Raw genomic sequence first — 19,766 nt, 5'->3', positions numbered from 1 at the left:
TTAACAAAGTGCGTAAGTATGTTGTGTAACAGGATTGTTAGAGCTCTTGGCTTCAAACTAAAAAGGCTATAAACCAAAATTCCTATTATGGATATTTCTTGATGTTTGGTGGTCTGTTATGCATTCCCAGTATGGATAGTAATTTTCATCCTCTTGCCATTAAGATTTCTGATTAAAAAGCATTGCTGCAATACTTCCATGAAATTACTGTAATTTGGGAATTTTTCTTTTGGAAGGAATGTAACAGAATAATTAATGTGTCTATCAATTCCATTCTCTTCATTAACACCAAAAGTGGAAGGGACGAATTATAACCACTTGCTTGCTTGGCCACCACATTGACAAAATGTCATAGAATCACAGAATCACTTAGGCTGGAAACAGCCTTTATGTTGGACCCACTTGGAGCATTTCCACAACGGCAGAAGCTCCATCTACTTCTGCCCACAGAGACCTGTCTGAATGGAGAGCACAGACTCACAATAAACATCTGAAATAAAGCTGGGTCTTCCTAGAAACATCTGAACTAACAGTTCACTGTTGATCCACAAGAAAAGGGAAAGCAGACAAATTTGAAGCATATTTTGTACTTATGCTTCCTGGTTGAAGCTTAAAATGTTGGCTTTGATCAATGAAGTTGTCTGTTTCTCTGTGCTACATTAAGGAATGCCTCACCTTTCTTCATCTGATGAGGTGGCCGGAGACTTGCCCCCAGCAGAGCCAATCTTTCCAAAGCTTTCCTTATTAAATGCTTCATCTATTTGGAGGGGTTTTCTGTACAGTAACCCACTGCTGTGGATTACAACCAGTGAGCAGCAAACGGTTTTGAGCTTCACAAGTGTGACTAAGAAAGGAATCCAGCCTGAGTGCCATAAACACCATAAGCCAAATCTTAGTCAAACAGAATTCAATGGCGAACTTCCTACTGATTTTGTGGAATTCAGAACTTTCTAGTCACAGAACTTATCTATTAAAAAACACAGAAGGAATCTGACATTAGACTTCCTCAATATATGTACAAATTTTGCTACACTTTCACAAGCACCTAATGTTGAAACTTTTCTTCCAAAATTAAAATTTCACATCCTTTGGTATTTCTTACACAGTACTCTACCTTCCCACTCTCTTGGTATTTTACAAGCAGATCTTAGCATCATAAAACAACACACCACATATATAAATACACACCATATCAGATATAGGAGACTTCTCTCAAAGAAAGAAAATTCAGAAATTCTGTGATCAGTTGAGCTTTTTTTCCTCTAAATAGCTAAGTCAGTCACCAAATAAATGTAAACTAGCATTTTAGATCTTCATGTATTACTGGAACATTATTTCTTAACTCCTGAGAGAAAATATGGATACTTAACAAGCTTTTTTTAAAAAAACAGACCCAAATGCCCCTGAAATCAAAATGACCAAAACAAGAAGCTCAGTCAGGAAATTAAATAAGTTCCTAAATTTCTGCACATGGCTGGACTTGCCTCAACAGGCCTTATATGCATTTGCAAAATATAAATGAAATTTAGTTAGAAAATCTTGTAACCATAACTGTACATTTTATTACATATTTTGAATAGTTTTTTTCTTCCAAAAGATGCTAATATTTAATTCAGCTGTCTCATTTAGATGTTTCTATTGCTTTTCCAGAAGAAAACAGAATTGCTTGATTTTGGTTATTGGCCCTGAAAACTGGGGTAATTTGTTTCAAAGTCAGTCAAGCTGTGTCTGTTTCGTGGACAGACAGCTAACATCAATTGTACACCACAAAGAAACCATCTGACCACTACTGGGTTTATAATTTCTCACATTTTAACACACTGAAGGCAGAACACTTCAGGTAGAATATTAAAAAAGTAAAAGTCAACTTGCCCCAGTCAGATGTACTACATAGTTTAATTTTGGTACAAGTCAGTGGTAACTGAAGTGCAGAAGTGTTTCAAGTAAATTTTTAATTATGCAGGCAAACTGGGAAAAGATGACCAGAAAAGACTAAAACATAAATCAAGCTAACCATGTATAAAATTAAGATAAAGCACATACATGCCATATTATCCTTTGAAAAAACCCAAGTGGACAGATTTCTGTAAGAAGCAGTGCTGGTTTTAAGGAGCAGTGGGCACTGTCATTTGATGAGTCCTTACTCTGTACTTACACCTTCCACAACCATTTGATGCACCAGAAGGTGTTGGGAACAGCTGTGGTTTTGCTAATCCAAAACCCACACAATCATCAGAGTTAAATGAGAGCTGACTAACATAACAAAGAGTTAACCCTTTAAATAAGATGTTGTAGGGCTCCTCCTCAAGGGATTTCTTAACTGCAATAAAAACAATGTTCTAAATTCAGCTTCCATTGCTAGAATAAAAACAAATGCTGCTTCAGTTACCAGATTTAATGGTTTCAGTATCAATGTAAAAATAGGCTTCAAAATAACACTTTGCCAGAGGTCATAGCTCACAGATTCCAGGCAATCCATCATCAAAACCTTTCAAAAGTAGGAGCCAAATTTAACTTCAGCACCTGATAGGACAGTATTAAACAGACAGACTGGCATTAAAGGATTCTTACATAGGAGCTTACACAAAGCCATCAAAAACGTGTGTTATCATAAAACATACTCAGGCCACCTCATGTGATTTCAGCAAGCAAGCATGGGTGAGTTCACCTCATGTGGCACTAAAATCTATGCTGCAGATTTACTGCTTCCTTCTTCTAAAGTAATGATGAAAGCCATTCTTCTTCCATATTACCTCCTCCATTGAGCTCTTCAGGCTGTTGTGTTCTGCTAAAGACATAAAACTTCAGCCTTGGCTCTTTATTTGCACTAAAATATAGAAACTGATCCATCTTCTGTAGCTGTTAGCTAGTTCAAACCCTAATTTAGATTGTATCTGCCTCATCAGATTTCCCCTTTGGTGATACCTGAGTAATTAGTTTTATTTTCTCCACACAAGCCTGTTTTTAACATCTTTTTCCTAATTGAACTGCCACAAGTTTTTCAAATGGAAGAAGAGTAAAGCTAGAAACTTGTTTTGAGGCAAGGGAACTGCTTTTAATTCTAACATTTAAAAATGCATGATATATGGGTCATCCAAACAAGCACGATTTTAAAATTCAAAGAAAAGTAACTGTGATTAACAGATGGTTTTACAAGAGCAGTGGTGAATAAAACCTAGCCACTAGGTAAATTCTAACAAGCCAAACTGACCAATGTAAAGGAAAGAGGTGATGGCATCCAGCTGCAAAATAAGTACTACTTTTTAAAAGTTGTTGTTTTTGTTTTTTTTTTAACAATCTTTGGAATTTATTGTCAGATTGTACTTGCATATTTTCCACTGAATTTTATGATAATGTCGATCAAGAGATAGAAGTTGTCATGTTGCGTTACCGTTCCTCTTATCTGAGTATTTTGGACACTGATTATGACACAGCATTACGAGGAACATCCAAAACTCTAAGGCACAGGGGCATGACAAGATTATTAAAGGCCATCCTTTCATAGCAGAATGAAAAGGCTTCAAGGAAGCACAGCTGGATGTCACTGCTTGTCAATGCTCAAAAAAGTCAGTTTGGCCATATAATTTCCTTCACTGCCTATCCATACCACCAGCTCAAGCTCCTGCTGCTCACCTGGTACCGTACAAAAACACATATGGTTACCAGTCTCTAGAAAATTTCAGTTTTCATCTTCCTCATCTGCTTGATTTTAGGTGGCTAACAGTAGGACAATAAGTGGAATAGGCCTGATCTGACAAAGCTGTCAGAAGAACTGAGGCTGCAAAACCCCATGCTCCCAGGTGCACCAGCAGCAAGGCTGAAAATGTGTTCTCAGTAGAGAACACACAGCCCTTCCTCAGCTGAACAGGAAGGGGTCTCCTAATCTCCTAGTCATATTTATACACACACATGCATGTCCATGCACATAAGCAATACAGATTCCTTCAGCTGCTGGGCCCATGGAGTCTGCCCAGTAGCCACTTCTGGATCCCAGTGCTCCCAGCTGCTGGCACCTGGACAAACAAGCCCACTCCAGCTGCTACCCAGATATCTCCGAAAAGTGCTCTGGCATTGACTCATCTTGATGAGTTTCAGATCTGGACTCTGGGGCTGAGGCAACCCTGGAAAGGACTCCAGACCTGATGTCCCTTCCTTTGTGTCTTTACTTAGTTTTCTGCCTGTCATTGTGTCCCCTGTGCTCCTCTGGGCCTGGTGAGGTAGGACTTTGGTGGGCTGATGGTTCCAGTGATGGCCTGGGAGGAGTCCAGGGCAGGGTACCAGTTGGGATCCTCTGTCTGCCTTTGCCTGTGCTCACAAAATGTAGCAGATTGTCCCATACTAGAGTGACCTGGAAATTGAAATGCCCTGCCCCACCTCCAGATTTATTTTCCTTTTAAATTAATTTATTTTTCTGTAATTGCTGAACATCTGCTCTTCCTGCTGAGCATTTGGTATAATTTAGAGGAAGAATGAAAGGCATCCATATTGGAAGAACAAACAGAGGCACTTCATTTCAGACAAAACAATCCTCACAGAGAGCATGAAAATAAATTCCAAACAAATGCAAATGTGAATTTTCCAAATGCCAGTCCCCCTTGCTCTAGGAGATGCATTGAGCAATTGTCTGTGATTTTTAAAAAACTTTTAGTTTACTATCAGGCAAAGAACTCCATAAACCTCATTCAACATTCACTCTAACTGTGGGTATCTTCAGGCTGGCCCCACTCAGAGCTCCCAAGCTGGCTTTGCCACACAGGATGCTTTCAGCTGGTCCAGCACATCCCCTTGGGAAGAGAAGAGGAGTGGTGGCCAGCAGAGCAGACAGGCCTCCCTGGCCCACGCAGGCAGAGCTGGGCTGGCTGACCACAGTCCTGCCAAAAGGTATTTTAGCTTTCTCACCAAGCACTGCAGGCAGCAGCCCGCTGCACTTGTGGGGAGTTGTTAAGCATTTTGACCAATTCTTTCCAAGCATGGGGAAAATTACTGCTGCTTATGTAATCTGTCTTTTGCCAAATGGGAATCTGTGAGCTCAGCTGAGCTGACGTTAGCATTTAAGTTAAGGAGCCAAAATATTTTTCACTCTGATGTTCTTTTGGTTTCCACCATTGACTACAGATTCTGTTAAAAAGTTACATCACAGTCCTAAATGCCACCTATAGCATTAGGATCAAGCAAGGTGTTTTGTTTGAGGTACAGCTTGGAAGGCAAGTTTTGGGAACACAGAGACATCAGGTCGTACATAGCAAAAGCAGCAGCAGCAGAACTGCATAAGCCCCAGAGGGCCCAGGTACTGTGTGCCACCTGGTTATCCTATGTGACATGGGTACCCTGCTGATCTGTTCCTGGAACAGTGGTTCCTGGAAAGACACTGCTCTAGGTGTCTTCAGACAACCTTCCCACCTTATTTCTTAAATTGAAAACTTATTTAACCTCTTAATTGTCAGCACATAATTGCATGATTTACACTCACAGTCTGTTTGTAACATATCCCTTTAAGAAGATGAGTTCATAGTTTTTATACCACTTCATATAAATATGTGTCATGGAAAAAAGATGCATATGCCAAGAAAATAAAACAGAGACAATTAAGAAGGATCTCTCTTAACCCAGCATACTGATTAATTGAAAGCCCATTTCATAATTTGTCAGAAAAAGGCAGTGATGAGTATCAGTTTCAAAATAATAAACATAAAATAAATACAGAAAACCAACTGAAGGAAGTCTGTTATGGAAGTCTTTTACAGCAGTAATAAACTCCAAATCCTGGAAAACTTTAAATGGTACAAGACCACATGTTCTTATCAGGTACAAAAGCTGGCTTATAAACTGCATATGAATTAAGAACAAAGCAATGGTAATACATTTCAGATTACATCTGTGATGAGAAATGGCTCATCCAAAAAGAGGATGCCAACCCACCTGCTCCTCCTGTAACTTGAATTTGGGTCAATTCTTACTCTCAGTCAAGTATCTGCTAGCTTGAATGAGAATTGATCATATTGATGCTCAGAAAACCAATGCCTCAAGTCTAGAAAATTAACTCTTGTATATGTATACAGGAAAAATAGTCTCTTCTGTTCATCTCATGGAACCTTAAAGAAAACAAGCCATGAGGGCATACTGGTACAAACAGGTGTGACAGAAATCACGAGCTCCCTCTTCTGTAAATATCTTTGGTTGGCAAAGCAACTCTTTGCCCTTATATCTACTAAGGGATGACTTCAGCAAGGTTAAAGAAACAGCTGAAAGCAGCAACACAGTTTTTAACTGTTTTTAATTCAAAAGCTCCTAAACACTGTCCAACAAGAAGCAAATTCAACTAAACAGATAGGTGGATGTTTTGTGTATCACTTTTCACTGATTAGATTTTAGATACCTTGTGGAAAGGATATACAAATGGTGCAACCCCCAAACTGGCCTCTGGCTGTGTCACTGCTGTAATTGAAAGGGTTGAATTTTTGTTATTCTCAAACCCAGCATCCTGTAACAGCAGAAAATGCTTTTACATTTTTCTTACATGCACTGCTAATAAACGTGATGAACAGGTCTACTCTCTCATGACTCAGCATCAGTCAAGTTTGTTTTGGTAGCTATGGGTTTTTTTCCTTTCACTATTTCCTCCAAAGCTGATCCATATTTTCAGCTATTTTAAAAAACAAACAAAAAAACCTAAAGAAAACCCCTACAATAAACCAAGAAGGCAAGGCCAAAGAGATGCAAAGACAAAACAGGTTTGCTTTACTTGATCTGGATGACTACAACACAGCAACATAAAAATTCTGTCTTTCTTCAGTACTATATTCCAGCTGAATGCCACGTGTAGGGGTAAGAGGAAGAGAACTTTGTGACACTTGCAGGCACCTCACTGCAGTTTCCTGTGTGATAAACAGAGCCATGTCAGCCAGTACAGCTGATTCTCAGTGAACCAACGACAGGTGTCATCAAAGTAACAGGAACTTGCAGCAGGGAAAAACCGCGGCTCAACGCCAGTGTCAGTGTCTTGGGCTTGACTCCCCTTGTTGTTATGCCAACACACTTCAGATTGTCAAATTTACTTTGAAAATCTTACAGACTCCCCTAAAATTATTTCTGTAATAGCAATAAGTAAAAGCTGGAGTACTGTGAGATTTTATTCCAAACAGTGTGATGAAAATCTCACTAAAAAAAAGAGAAAACCTGAGGAAAACAGAGGAGAGATGGTGGATCTTGGCTATGGCTGCTGCTGCTGTTGTTGCTTTGCTGCACTTTATTTTAAATAAAGCTACATTTTTAAACACTGACAAAGCTCAGTAAAATTTAGTAGCTATAACTTACAGTTAATCTTGGTTAGATACTCCATCACCTGAAGTCCTTAAATCAATACTGGATACCTCCTCAGAAGATAAGCTGTAGCTCAGCCAAGTTCATTGAGCTGTATAAAAAACTACTAGATTAGGCTCTCTGGTTTGTGTTTATGTAAGATTGCAACCATGACATAATGTCTCTAACCTTAAGTATCCACTAGGCTATAGAATTCCCAAAATTCAGAGGCTCTATGTGGGAGCTATTGACTCTAGTGTACCAAAGATGGCCATGTAAAACATTGTATGACAAACAAGAAAAAAACAGTGCAGTAACTCCAACATGGGCAACTTGGGTGAAGTATGGAAAATCACTGCACATGCTATTATGCTGCAAATACAGTGCTGAAAATAAAATTCACATCTTATAACAAGACAAACAACTACAGAACATATCTGTCTTACCAGTGCCATGGCAACTGTAAAATAAAACACACACACTGACCTGAAATAGTAGCAACTTCTTCCTGTTAAGAATATTGCTTATAAGGGAACAAGCAAGAGCCGACTGACCACATATCCATAAAAGCTGGGAATGTTTTCTGTTTCCAGAAAGTGTTTCCATGCCTTTACTATTTTTACCAAAATAAAAAGAGACCAAAACAAAACAAAACAAACAAACAAAAAAAAACCAAATCAAAAAAGAAAAAAAAAACCAAAAAAAAAAAAACCAAAAAAACCCAAACAAAAACCAAAAAACCCCAAACAAAAAAACCAAAAAACCCCCCCAAAAAACCAACCAAACAAAAAAACCCCACAACAAACCCAAAAAAAACCCCAAACAACTGATTTTACAGTCCCCAGATACATGAGGCTAACAAGCTGAACATATGCACATTTCAGGGACTTTCCATAATCCAAATCATCTAGTTTCCACTTGCCTCAGAATGTGCTGATAAAAACAAACTCCCTCTTAACCAGACCCTGATCCCACAGGCTGACCTAACCCAAGCATCCTGCTTTTTGTCTCACCAAAGAGACAATGACCTGCTCACACATGTAGGCTGACAAAGTAAAAAAGGAACAGCTGCATCTGCCCAGCCAGGGATTAACTGGCATTTCAGCCCTGTCTGTCCACTGATCAGCTTTCACATTACTAAGATTCTCTACTTTTATGCCATTAACTCCAGTGAATTTTTAAGAAATGTTATACATAATTGGATAGACCTGTAAGAAAGGTTGTACCAGGTTCATTGGAGACTCCTTCCTAAAGAAAATCTTGTACAGGATGTTTTAAAATTGTGTATCAGATATTGTCCCTTATCACTGATGGCAGATTTCTAAAGAGAGAGAAGTCCTGAAAATAGCAAACTCCTAAAAATCTGGTAAAAAAATCAATGTGGAGAAAGGAGACTATAATCAAGAGTGTGTAGGGAAAGAGGCCCCAAATGTGAACTGTGCCATTATCTGTCTTATTTGGTGGTACAGCACCAAAACAGCTTCTGAGAGGATTTGGCAGACAATGGCTATTGCCCAGTGTAGTAGTATTCAGTAAGGAGAACAGTGTGGAGTTAGATATATCCAAGCAGCAAAGGATACACATCTAGTCATTATCCTATTTTCAAGCCACAAACAGTTTGCATTTGCTTGTTTAACCATAATATATTTTTATATTAGCAAATGACTATGTATGTTCACAAGTTCTCCACATCTGAGCAAAAACTCAGAATCAAGTATCAAGGCCTTAGAATCAAGTATCATTTCCTACAATAAATTTAACTGTAACAGAAACAATCTTACATATTGCTCTGGACACTTAAATATTGTCTAGCAAGCAAAAATAAGAGCTAATACATATACTCACATAAACCTCTTCATGTCTTTACTCTGACTAACACAAAAGACAGATTTACAAGTACTTCATAAATTTGTGAAAACTAACATGGAAACTGTTCTGCAGCTCAGGGACCTCTTGGAACCAAGTCAACACAAGTGCTGTGCACAGAGTCATTCCACACAAGCCTGTGAGCCACCAAATGGGAAGGGAAAACAGCAAAACAACAGGCATGTATTTGCATTTAATAACCAGAAACAGTTTGCACTGCTATTCTCTACCCTGTTCACTGAATTTCTAAGAGGTCCCATTTAAACATCTAGAATAACTTACATCTCATGACTACTTAATCCAGTTCCCCAACCCGAAAGTCCTAACAGCTGCTGCTGTTTGAAGCATCCAGAACATTACTTGCATATACTTTGTAAAAATGGCATTTGCTAGTAAAAGCAAAGCTTTTAAAGCTTAGGGGAAATAGCCTTGGGGTTTTCCCCTTCTGAGAGCTTGAAGTTTTATGAGTGAACCTAAAGGACTGCCAGACAACTAAAGTGACAACACATTACAAAAAAATTTCCTATGTGTTTTGCAAATTTGAAGTCAGCCACATTTCACTACTGACATCACTGTTTTTAATATCAGCTCTAATGAAATATAATTCTCCAATGACATAACTGTGAACTACAGCATTTTCATTTCACTAGCTGGCAGAGGTTTTGGCCTTATTATTATTATTTCTTACATAGAGCCAAGAGCATTCTAGGCCCTGCACAGACATGCTTGAAGACAAAACCTTTTCCTTGTATCTGCTGTAAACACAGAGACTGCAGCGTATTCAGCTTTACAGAACAGGTCATGCATTTTCACACGATTGCTATGTCCAAGTCATATGGTAGGACACAGGAATAAGACAAAAATGTAAGAAATAGTTTGCCTTCATCTCCTCTACAGCTTCACTTTCACTAAATCTCTTTGGGTAGGATTGGGAGAATGTCACTGTTAATTGGAAAAATCTACAGTCAATGAAGAAAATGCAGCCATCATCACAAAAGCCTGAGGGGAGGGGGGCACAAGCTGAGGATTAAAGTGATAGCCTTATTTTTAAATCTGGTTCTTCCTGAGGTCACAATTCCTCTGCTGGATGAGAGAGGTGTTTATTTTAGAATTGATATGTGCACAGCTCACAACAGTTTAACCATACACCAATAACAATTAAAAGCTCCCATTTGCAAATGACTGAACTAAGGATTTAACTGAGAAGAGCTCTGCCTTCCCTAGACCCTGAACACGCAAGAAACAGGGATGACAAAAAAAGCTACATTTCTCCCATCAGGGCCTATACCCTCTGATGAATGAGATTAAATCTAAGCATGGAACACAGCAAGTCAGAGAGAGAGACTTGTCTACTCCAAAGCCCCTGAGTAGTTGGTAGGAGCATCTGACATGACCACTTTGTTCTGAATTTGTCGTGGGAGCAAGCAACAATAACAATGTTGTACTCACCCCTCCACCTACACATCCTGCTCAATGCACATCTCTTCAGGTCTCCAATAGTGTCACTTGGGAAAGAAATTATCTCAGTTTGGCTGTTGTCTGCATGTTGTGCTTTGGGACCGAGCAGTGACCCTGGTATCACCAAGTGCTAGGGGATACTGACACTCCAGGGACACCTCCACACACAGATCCAGCTCCAGCTTAAGAAGGAATTTGAAAGGGGTATCTCATGGCATAGTGCACAGTAACAAGTCTAGGCCTTACCTGCTAAAACATACACAAAAGGGGTAAGCCATACTGACAGGTACAAAGGGGATGGATCTACTGTGACAACATCTCCTAGTGGCTGTCATAAGTGGAAGGTAACAGGACACAGTCTCTTTGCCACAGCGCTGATCCACTCTCAGCTTGAAAAAGAATAAGAATTCAGTACATTACATTGAAAGGTGGAGAGGAAAGCCTCCAAAAACATAAAGAGCAGATACCTGGTGAGAGTTAACAAAAGGGTTCATTTGTGGGGTTCATTTGCCAGCTTCTTGTATAAGCCTTGAGATAACACCTTGTTGGATTCATAAAACACAAATGCACTAGATCAGCAGCAATTTTCCCTTTAGACTGGACTCTAATCAGGGTATCTTGGTACCCTTACCCTCCTTTTGTATCTTTCTGAAATCCCAAAGCACATTTTAATGGGTGTTTGCAGATCCTGAACTGCAGCCTGAACATGGTTTGAACTCTCAGCGAACCACTGATAGCTGCACATAACTTCTGTTTGGGGCTACAGCAGAAGCTGAAAAGAAATCATGTTTGATTTTTCTACTTTGAGGGGCAGGTGAGGAGAACATAATGCATTATGGTGCAGCTTGTGGTGGTGGTGGCTGTCTGTTTTGGTGCCGCAGCTCATTTCTGTAAAGACAGCTATGCGGGATGAAGTAATTGTTATCCTTCAGTTTCTCTAGACTGCTGACAAACATTACACTGCTCTCCAACGCTGATGGAACACAGAAGAGAAAACACAGAGCATCACTTCCCAAAAACGGGCGAAAACTTTGGTCCTCTCTGGAGGACTCTCTGGGAAGAGGCAGAGGATAAATGGGGTCAGAACAGCCTTTCCCAGCTCCATGCAACCAAGCACAAACCAACAGGAACAGAGATGTTACCTCCAAGGGGCTGTGTGAAGTTTGCAGCAGACAACAGCACAGTAGGGGAAAAACTGCAATGCGTATCTGCTCTCCACAGCCAAGAGATCAGAGTCAGGACTAACACACTTGCTGGAAGCTTTGTCTCAGAAGGGAGAAAATCAAAACCATGGAAGGATGGCAGGGTTTGTCCCACTGTAAATGCTGGCATTTGTAATGGAGAACAAAGTGTCACCAGATGCCTGTTGCAGACACACATGGTTTGCTTTTCACAATGTCATGTAACGATGCTTTGTACTAAGATTTCATACAGTAATAGTTCTTCAATTTAAGTAATTGCATTTTCTGCTTGTAGGAAATGGTCTCCTTTGACCATACCAAAAAAGCTATTGTCACACCAATCATATTGCCATAATCAGCTACCAACATTTGCTTTAAGGCACTGACATTTCTTAAGAGCTCTCACCTCCTTATTAAAGGACAATGAAAGCCTAAACCCAACAGAATACTCTTCCCCAAAGACAACATCCCTTTTATCAGGCACTGAAGCAATAAATGGCATAGGAAGGAGAAAAAAAAATCATTAAATAGTTACAAAAACTATCTAAAGCCTCTGTCTATGAACTCAAAAAATATTATTTTTCACACAGTTCTAGAGTCCTAATATTTAAAGTTATACTAAAGCAGTATTAAATCCTCTACATCTTCCACCCACACAAATGAAGCAGTGCCCTCCTACCCCTACACAGCTTCCAGCCTCAAATATCCTGGCGTAAAATGATCAGACAAAATAGGTGACTTATGTTTTTATTGGTTCCTCCAGACTATGACGACATTTCCTAAAACACTGAGCCAGGAAACTATTAATATCTCTGAAAAAGTGGAAAGGGTCAGGCTATTTTAAAGGATGTGTTTGCTAAGAGGCCTTTGCTATAGATGTATAGGCAACTTAATATTTGATTAATAATAACAAAAGTATTTTGCATTCCTGTAACATTTCTAGATCCAAGATATATTGTGAACATATTTGTTACATTGTGTTACAAATCTGCTCTTGTTTTTCTTGTGTTATAAAAGCATTACCGCTTTTTACCTTTCTGAGAATTAAAATAAGGAGGTTAATAAGCTTGCCTAAGATTTTGTAAAGTATTATATCCATTCCAAGATCAGAATTATCCACAGATCTGTATGTGCTCCTCATCTCAGGCTTTTATTGGAGAGAAAAATGAAAATGGTCTCAGCTTATCACCATAATAAAAATGAAAGACCTGGAAATTTTCTAGATTTATCTCAGCTGTGTTGGCCTGCATTTGGCAGCACAAGTCAGGTCAGGCACTTGCAGGTGGGGTCAGAGATCCCTTAAAAAGCTCTATGTGTGTTATGTACAAGCACTAAACCAGAGCAGCCAGTACTCTAACAGGAACATAGCACAATGCATGCAGGACAGAGGGATCCCACAGAGACTCCTCAAAACCTTCTAGTTTTCTAGCACATACTACATGTATATAGCTCTTAACTTTTGGCTGCTTTGGCAGTAGGTCTGGGAAATATCAGGGGGGACACAAAGCACTTGCACAAAAGCCTCGGAAATAAAGGTGCTGCAAAGACATCACCACTTCTTTTGTGGCCAGAACAGTCTCACCCATAAACCCAGTTCTGATCCTGGCTGCGTAGGTGTGAAGGTCAGTTTCCTAACGCAGGAGTGCAAAGCAGATAGCACCACGTGTTTCACACAGGAGAGCACTGAGGCATCCTAAAAGAAGTACAAGTCACTCTGTTTTTACTGACTAAGGAACTTCACTCTTCTGTCAGGTCTCAAACAATCACAGTCGGGTGAGATGACAAACGCTGCAGGTAAAAATCCCACTATTTCGCAGTGCCACCTCCTGGGCAAGCAGGACTGGAAAAACACCCTCGCGTCCCTTCTCTACTGCAGCATCCAACGTTTCAGTGTTGCCTCCCAAGCTCTGGCAGGCCAGGCATTACCTCTGTTCTCAGAAGGCAGGCCATGAATACATGAAAGAATAGCAGATTGTTTGCAGCTCTCCCCATGAAACGTGAGCTGCAGTAATCCCTCTTGAGTGAGGCTGTATCTGCATAGGCAAGCACCACACAAACCCACAGGATTAAGTTCACTCTGGGTTGCTGGCTAATCACAAATGAGCAATCAGGGCTTCCTTTCAACATCCGAAAAGGAAATGGGAGTGGAGGAAGTGAAAGCTTAATAATTTCTTGCATGTTAACAAGCTACATGAGCCACTCCAATAAAAAAGTGTTGCTAAGTGAACTTAAACCTAGCACACAATCTGTCCCAAAATGACAAGCATTTATCTTTAAAATCAAGCTGTGCATTTTGGAAAGACAACGGATGCAGACATTTAAATCAGCATAATTTAATTTCCAGGATACGAGGACATCAAGCAGTGATCTGAAGTTGAGGATCCTACTTTATTGTAATGACTAGTGTTGAGACTACAACCCCCAAACCAAACCCAAGGTGATAATCCCGCCATCTCTCTTCAAATTTAGTGAAAAAACAGGATTAGAAAGGCAACATTTTACTTATCACAAAATGTTAAGTCTATAGTGGCCTCTGACAAAGGAGCAAGAAAATCAGGCCTAATGTTACCTCAATTTCTTTCCACAGTCTTTTTGGGGCACTGTACTCTTTGGCTGTGCACACCCTGTAATATTTACCTGGCCACACACAGTTAAGTGTCAGGAAAGCTGGGAAATAAATTCCCTGTAAGACACTGAGAACCCTAAAATGCCTAAAGGAGCATAGGACTTTGAGGCTTCCATGTCAAGCACAGCAAGGAATATCTCTCCATCTTCAGGTTAAGAGATCACAGCCCCTGGCAACTGGGAAAAGCCTGGCCCGTAACACACTCCTAATTTGGTACTATCTTCACAGCAGGAGGAGGAAAAACAATTTTGTGCAACTGTTGAGCAATTCTCAAGAGTTCAAGACATATGAAAGGCCAGTTTCTTGGTTGCCTGAAGATATTAAAATAGATTAGGGACAAAAGTGAGATGACTTAAATGGGTGGATTTGGACTGATGTTTTGAAGGAACAAAACTGCAAGGTAGAGTTCCTTGTTTTTTTATGGATGTACCCAATGAAAAAGAAAAATCTTTTGGAAGAGCTCTGCAGTATAGAAAGAGATTATTTCAGTGGGCTGCACGAAGAACAGAACAGAAGAAAAGGAATTTGGAAAAGAAACCCTGCTGTCAATATAACCACTACACAATCTCATTATCTCCCAGGGACGCAAGCAAGAACAGACATGTAACATAGATGGTTACCATGGCCCACAATAAACTGGCTACAATAAATAAGGAGCTAAAACTGCGTGGGTGCATGCTCTGCATTATGGAGTGTGAAAGTGAGTTTTTTCCCTACTTTCAGCAGTAGAGACATGGGCACTCCTAGTTCCAAGGCAGCATTTACCATGAAGTGTTGCCAGCCATAAGCTGCCTCAATGTATTTGCTACGCTGTGCACATAGCTGGAAATGCAGACCTTGCTGTGGACTCTCGTATTGTTCTGAGCAACAAAAAAGGGGGAAAAGTCTGTTGTACATGAACATCTGAATTTGCATCCTGGATGCTTCAGACTGTTTTCACAGTAGGCATTCCCTGTTTCCAAGGTGACAGGAGGCAGAACAGATATTTAATCAGCCTTGGTTTTAGACCACCCATTTGCAAAAACTCTCCAGAAAAGTTTTAAAAGCTGAAAAGCAAGGAGTGTGTAAAACTGCTGGGTTTGGTGTTGGGGTTTTTGTTTTGCAAGACATAATCATTGGCAGGTATTACATCTGTCACTGGCAACACCAATAACTTCTTCTACAGTACTCATATTGTGACCTTGCACTCCAATACTCGTGGTATCACCTGTGTCCAGAATTTATTTCTGTGGAGTCACTAACTAACCACTTATTTTTCAGGATGTTTGCATCCAGGGCAGCAATGCCACTTCCTACTACGTGATAAAGACCATGAGGACTTCGCAGGACTGCCACCTGCGCCACTGCCAAAATGGCATCTGCCGGAACATTCAGGTTTCCAGCCTGTGATGCTCCAGCAGGTTAGCTGATCTTCACTTAACTTTGTAGTACCAAATGGTTTTCCTTAAGCCATAGACTTCCAATTTTCCTTCCCTCCACTTCCAGTGAGAGAGGTAAGAGTTTCCAGACAAGGTTTCTTTGGAAAGGGGTGCTGATGAGCTTGTACCTGTTTAGGAGCTGTCATTCGATCAACCATCCACTGTCAAAAAATGGAGGAGGAATGTGCTTGACCATGTGAGAGACAAATTACGATCTGGGTCTTCCTTGCCCTACATTCATGTAACATCCAAGGCTCACATGTGCCACTGACTTAAGTATCTACAGGAAGGTGTAGTTGTGACCAGTTTCCCTGGATCAGACACCAGGTAGCTGTTAAATAATATTAAGAATGATTTCACCATGAGATGCTTATACTGGATCTCACCCAAAACCTTTTTATATTGCATATATTACTGGTTTGCTGCAAATGTGGTCTCAAAGCAAAGTAAGAACTGGATGAATATATGCATGAGATCATCCAGACGAGGAGACTGCATGTTTACAGAGGTGTGGAAACACTTGACAAAACAGATTATCTTTTTCAGTCTGTATTCCAAAAAAAAAAGGTTTTCTTGGACGATGAACTCAGGAGTTTCCTGAGTTTTGTTCATGGAGGGCAACCTAATGGTTGGGACATCAGGCTAGGGGCTGCATGACTGAAAAAAAAAAAAAAGGAATCAGCAGGACAGTGCAGAAAAGCCACAATTCGAAAATTTTCCTGAGGGTCACATACTTAGCATCTTTCAGGTTAGTCTCTGGCAACCCCTGACTCAGATGTTAATTCTTGTAAGGAATATGATCGATCCTTGTGTGGAGTCTTCCTCCTCAAAGACATATTTCTGAAGATTTTCTTTTTTTGTGATGACTACTGGGCTCTGTGTTACAAAAACAAAAGAATGACAAGGCAAGAGCAGACATGCCAACATTTCAATTTATATGGTAGCTATAAATGCTTGTATAAGCCCAAAACAAGTGGTAGTCTTACTGAGGAGGCCTCCAGCTCTAGAAGCAGCTCATGTATTTAGGTGGCGGTGGAGGGGAAGGGGCTCTTAGTGCTTAAATCTTCAGCAGATTTTAAAGTTTATTTTCATAGTGTAAAGGCTTGGGAAGGTAATGATAATTTGTGATATTCTCTAGAATACCACTGTCATTGTGGTCTTGTTATTTGCATGATTTTGTTCCTCTGTACCACAAACATACAAAAATAGGAAATGCCTTGCATCCCCCTCTGCAAGTGAGAGATTGCCTACAGAGGGAAGAGAAACAGCTGTGGAGATGACAGCTATAAAGAATATCAGCCTCCATTTACACCCCTTCAAGTGCAAGTGACAACTGTAAACTGTACCTAAGACTGGAGCACACAACTGTGCCAGTTAATAATTCACTCATGGAAAAAGATAAGGAAGATTTTTGGTTCACAGGTGCTCTCCCACACTTAAACTTTCTGTGCATATTTTCAGAGGCCTCTCATTCCCAGTTGCACACAGATTTACAAAGTAAGAGATGTTAGCAACTTGTTCTCCAGTTTGCAGGGATGGCTGAAGTTTACTTAACTTCTGGCAAATTAATGCAGAACATCTACCTTACTCCTTTGGTACAAGCAGTGTAATGGAGAATTTCCTTCTGCCAAAAGAAACTGAGGAACAAACTAGGAGTCTTTCTCAGCAAACTTTCTGACTTTCAATTTAGATGTTATGAGGAGAAAAGCTACCAGTGAAATGGAGAAGGAAACAGATAAAAATCTCTGGAATGTCCTCTCCGCTCAGAGCTCAGGAAAACTCAATTATGCAGGGAGACCTGGCGTGAGCCCCAAACTCCCCCAAGACGCAAGGGACTCCTTGAGGGTGTGAGAGCTGCAGTCCCAACCAAAAATCTTCTTTTGTCTCTATTAATCTGGCAGACCTGACAATGAACTTCTCAACTTCTGGGCAGGGAAAACATGTGTTGGGTCACGCACTCCTATCACACTGGATCATGGGGTACTGCCTTTGGCTGAAAGACTGTGTGACAACAAGAAAAGTGTTCTGGCATGGCTGAAGCACCCTTATTAAAAGGCCTCCTGTCAGTAGCAGGCATGAGTGACTGGCAGAGATCTGGCTTAACTAAATAAACTCCATTTTGCTCCTCATCCCACAAAACAGGCGTGGCTGGTTGAGAAATCAAGGCTCACGCTTCCCCAAGGCCCTGCCTGCCTCCTCACAGGGAGGAGGAAAGGCAGCTGCCTCTGTTGCAAACTGGGCATGGTCCAGGTTAAGCTGTGGGGTAACGTGAGGTCAAAGCCTGGTGTGATGATGGTCTGATGTTCACTGCATGCTGCACTGTGCCAGGAATGGTCAGCTCTCAGGAAGGTGCCTGGTGAATGTGAAATAGAGAGACCCAAGAAACACCGCTTGCTTTTAGGTGAAGATCAGACAGCAAGGACAATATGGCAAAGTCACACAGCTGCTGTGGAGACGAAGGGTATACCAGGCAGCAGGTTTTCTAGGAGACAGCCAGCCAAGGAGGCTGCATCTGACCTGTGGTCTGTTTAAGAAATACAGCCTCGCTGTCTTCGGTGTTTTATCTCATTCTGGGTTAAGTGAGGCACTCAGCCTATTGTTCTTGCCACTTGGTAAGTAACTAGCTACATGTAAACAAAGCAATTAAGCTCCATAAGGAAATGTTTGCCCTTCAAAGCTGAACTAAACATTGCATTTTGTTTTGGGAATCCAAATATGGTAAGTTACTGACAGTTAACTATGACCATGGGATTGTTCCTGCACAGACAGGGTTCCTGGAACATGCAGCACATACTGGAAAATCACCTTTCCTTCTCTTTACCCTGACATTAACCATCTAAAGACCCTTCTGCTCTCACTGCTAGCTGCCTTTTGCTGAGTATCACCTTAGCATAACTAATTTATGATAATTTATGATAATTCTTATCACAATTTATGATAAGAATGGAGAGAGAAGCTTCTTAGGCTGGCACAGCTTGTTCTAAACCTCTGCTCTTTAGCTGTAAAACCACCAGGCTCCATCAGCACCCCTCCAGGAGAACACCTCTGTTGTTAACTCCTTAATATATTTGGTAGTCAGACAATTCAGTAGGGAGCAGCACAGCACAGAAATACACACCAACTCATTGTTTTCTTATTAGCTGTACTCCTGTTGTACCTAAAACCTTAATCAGTATCAGACTGTCGACTTGCTGAACAGAACGTGCACAGAGGAAGAAAGAATCCCATTCCAAATGTCTTCAAGACCAGAAGACTGGACACTTTAAACCTAACACGCACATCCAACTCCAAAAACCCTAACTCTTCCACTGCTAATATGTGTATATGTTCAGCTTTGTAGGCTAAATTTATATATTCATCGAATTTAGTAATGTAGCATAGACAAGGTAAAAAAAGAACCACCAAAATAAAAAGAGAAAGGAAACATTACTAAATCCATTTGGGGCTATTAAAAGCAAAAGTAAAAATGCATTCTGGCATAGCACCCATTATAATGCTCACTTTTATATTTTAAATGTGCAGTTTGTTCCTTTGCAAAGATTTAACAGATATCTCCAGTTACACACCTGCACTGCAGCTCTCTGCTGTGTCTGTCACTGTGGGACAGAAGCACCTGAGCTAAAGCAGGCACACGGCTGAGGGAGGAAAACCAGGAGCTGGCTGGAAGAGGACATAGTGGGGTGTGTGCTGAGCTCTGTGTCAAGAGAGGACCCAGCACACCAAGGGGAAGGACATAGCCTGGAAGGTGATGGCAGCTTTCTGTTCACTAAGTTCCCACTGGAAATCTGGGAGTTAAAACCTCAGTCATGGTGCATCTTCTTATATCCATAGTTACACTCTCCCAACAAACTCTGCTAAGTGGTATCTCTGCTTACACTGCCTTAGAAACATCCCAGCCTCCTGATGAAGTTACTAGAT

General features: G+C 40.6%; 1 protein-coding gene across 6 annotated transcripts in view; it reads right to left on the bottom strand.

Moving 5' to 3' along the window:
- The window catches only part of CMSS1 (cms1 ribosomal small subunit homolog), a 221,382-nt gene that overhangs the window by 56,247 nt on the left and 145,369 nt on the right, over positions 1–19,766 (bottom strand). The window contains exons 1-2 of one of the 6 annotated variants that reach the window (XM_053932668.1): positions 10,615–10,831; positions 7,315–7,411 (exon numbers count right to left, since the gene is read on the bottom strand). The exons of 4 other annotated variants lie outside the window; for them this stretch is intronic. In XM_053932668.1, coding sequence (XP_053788643.1) covers positions 7,315–7,339 — 25 coding nt within the window. In that variant the 5' untranslated portion in view covers positions 7,340–7,411; positions 10,615–10,831. Of the gene's footprint in view, positions 1–7,314; positions 7,412–10,614; positions 10,832–19,766 lie in introns of those variants that run through there. One more of the 6 variants, XM_053932676.1, reaches the window with a different exon arrangement.

This window comes from Vidua chalybeata, chromosome 2 (assembly GCF_026979565.1).
Source record: "Vidua chalybeata isolate OUT-0048 chromosome 2, bVidCha1 merged haplotype, whole genome shotgun sequence".
Classification (NCBI taxonomy): Eukaryota; Metazoa; Chordata; class Aves; order Passeriformes; family Viduidae; genus Vidua; species Vidua chalybeata.
Note: the sequence above shows the minus strand (reverse complement) of the source record. Positions and strands in the feature narration are given on the sequence as shown.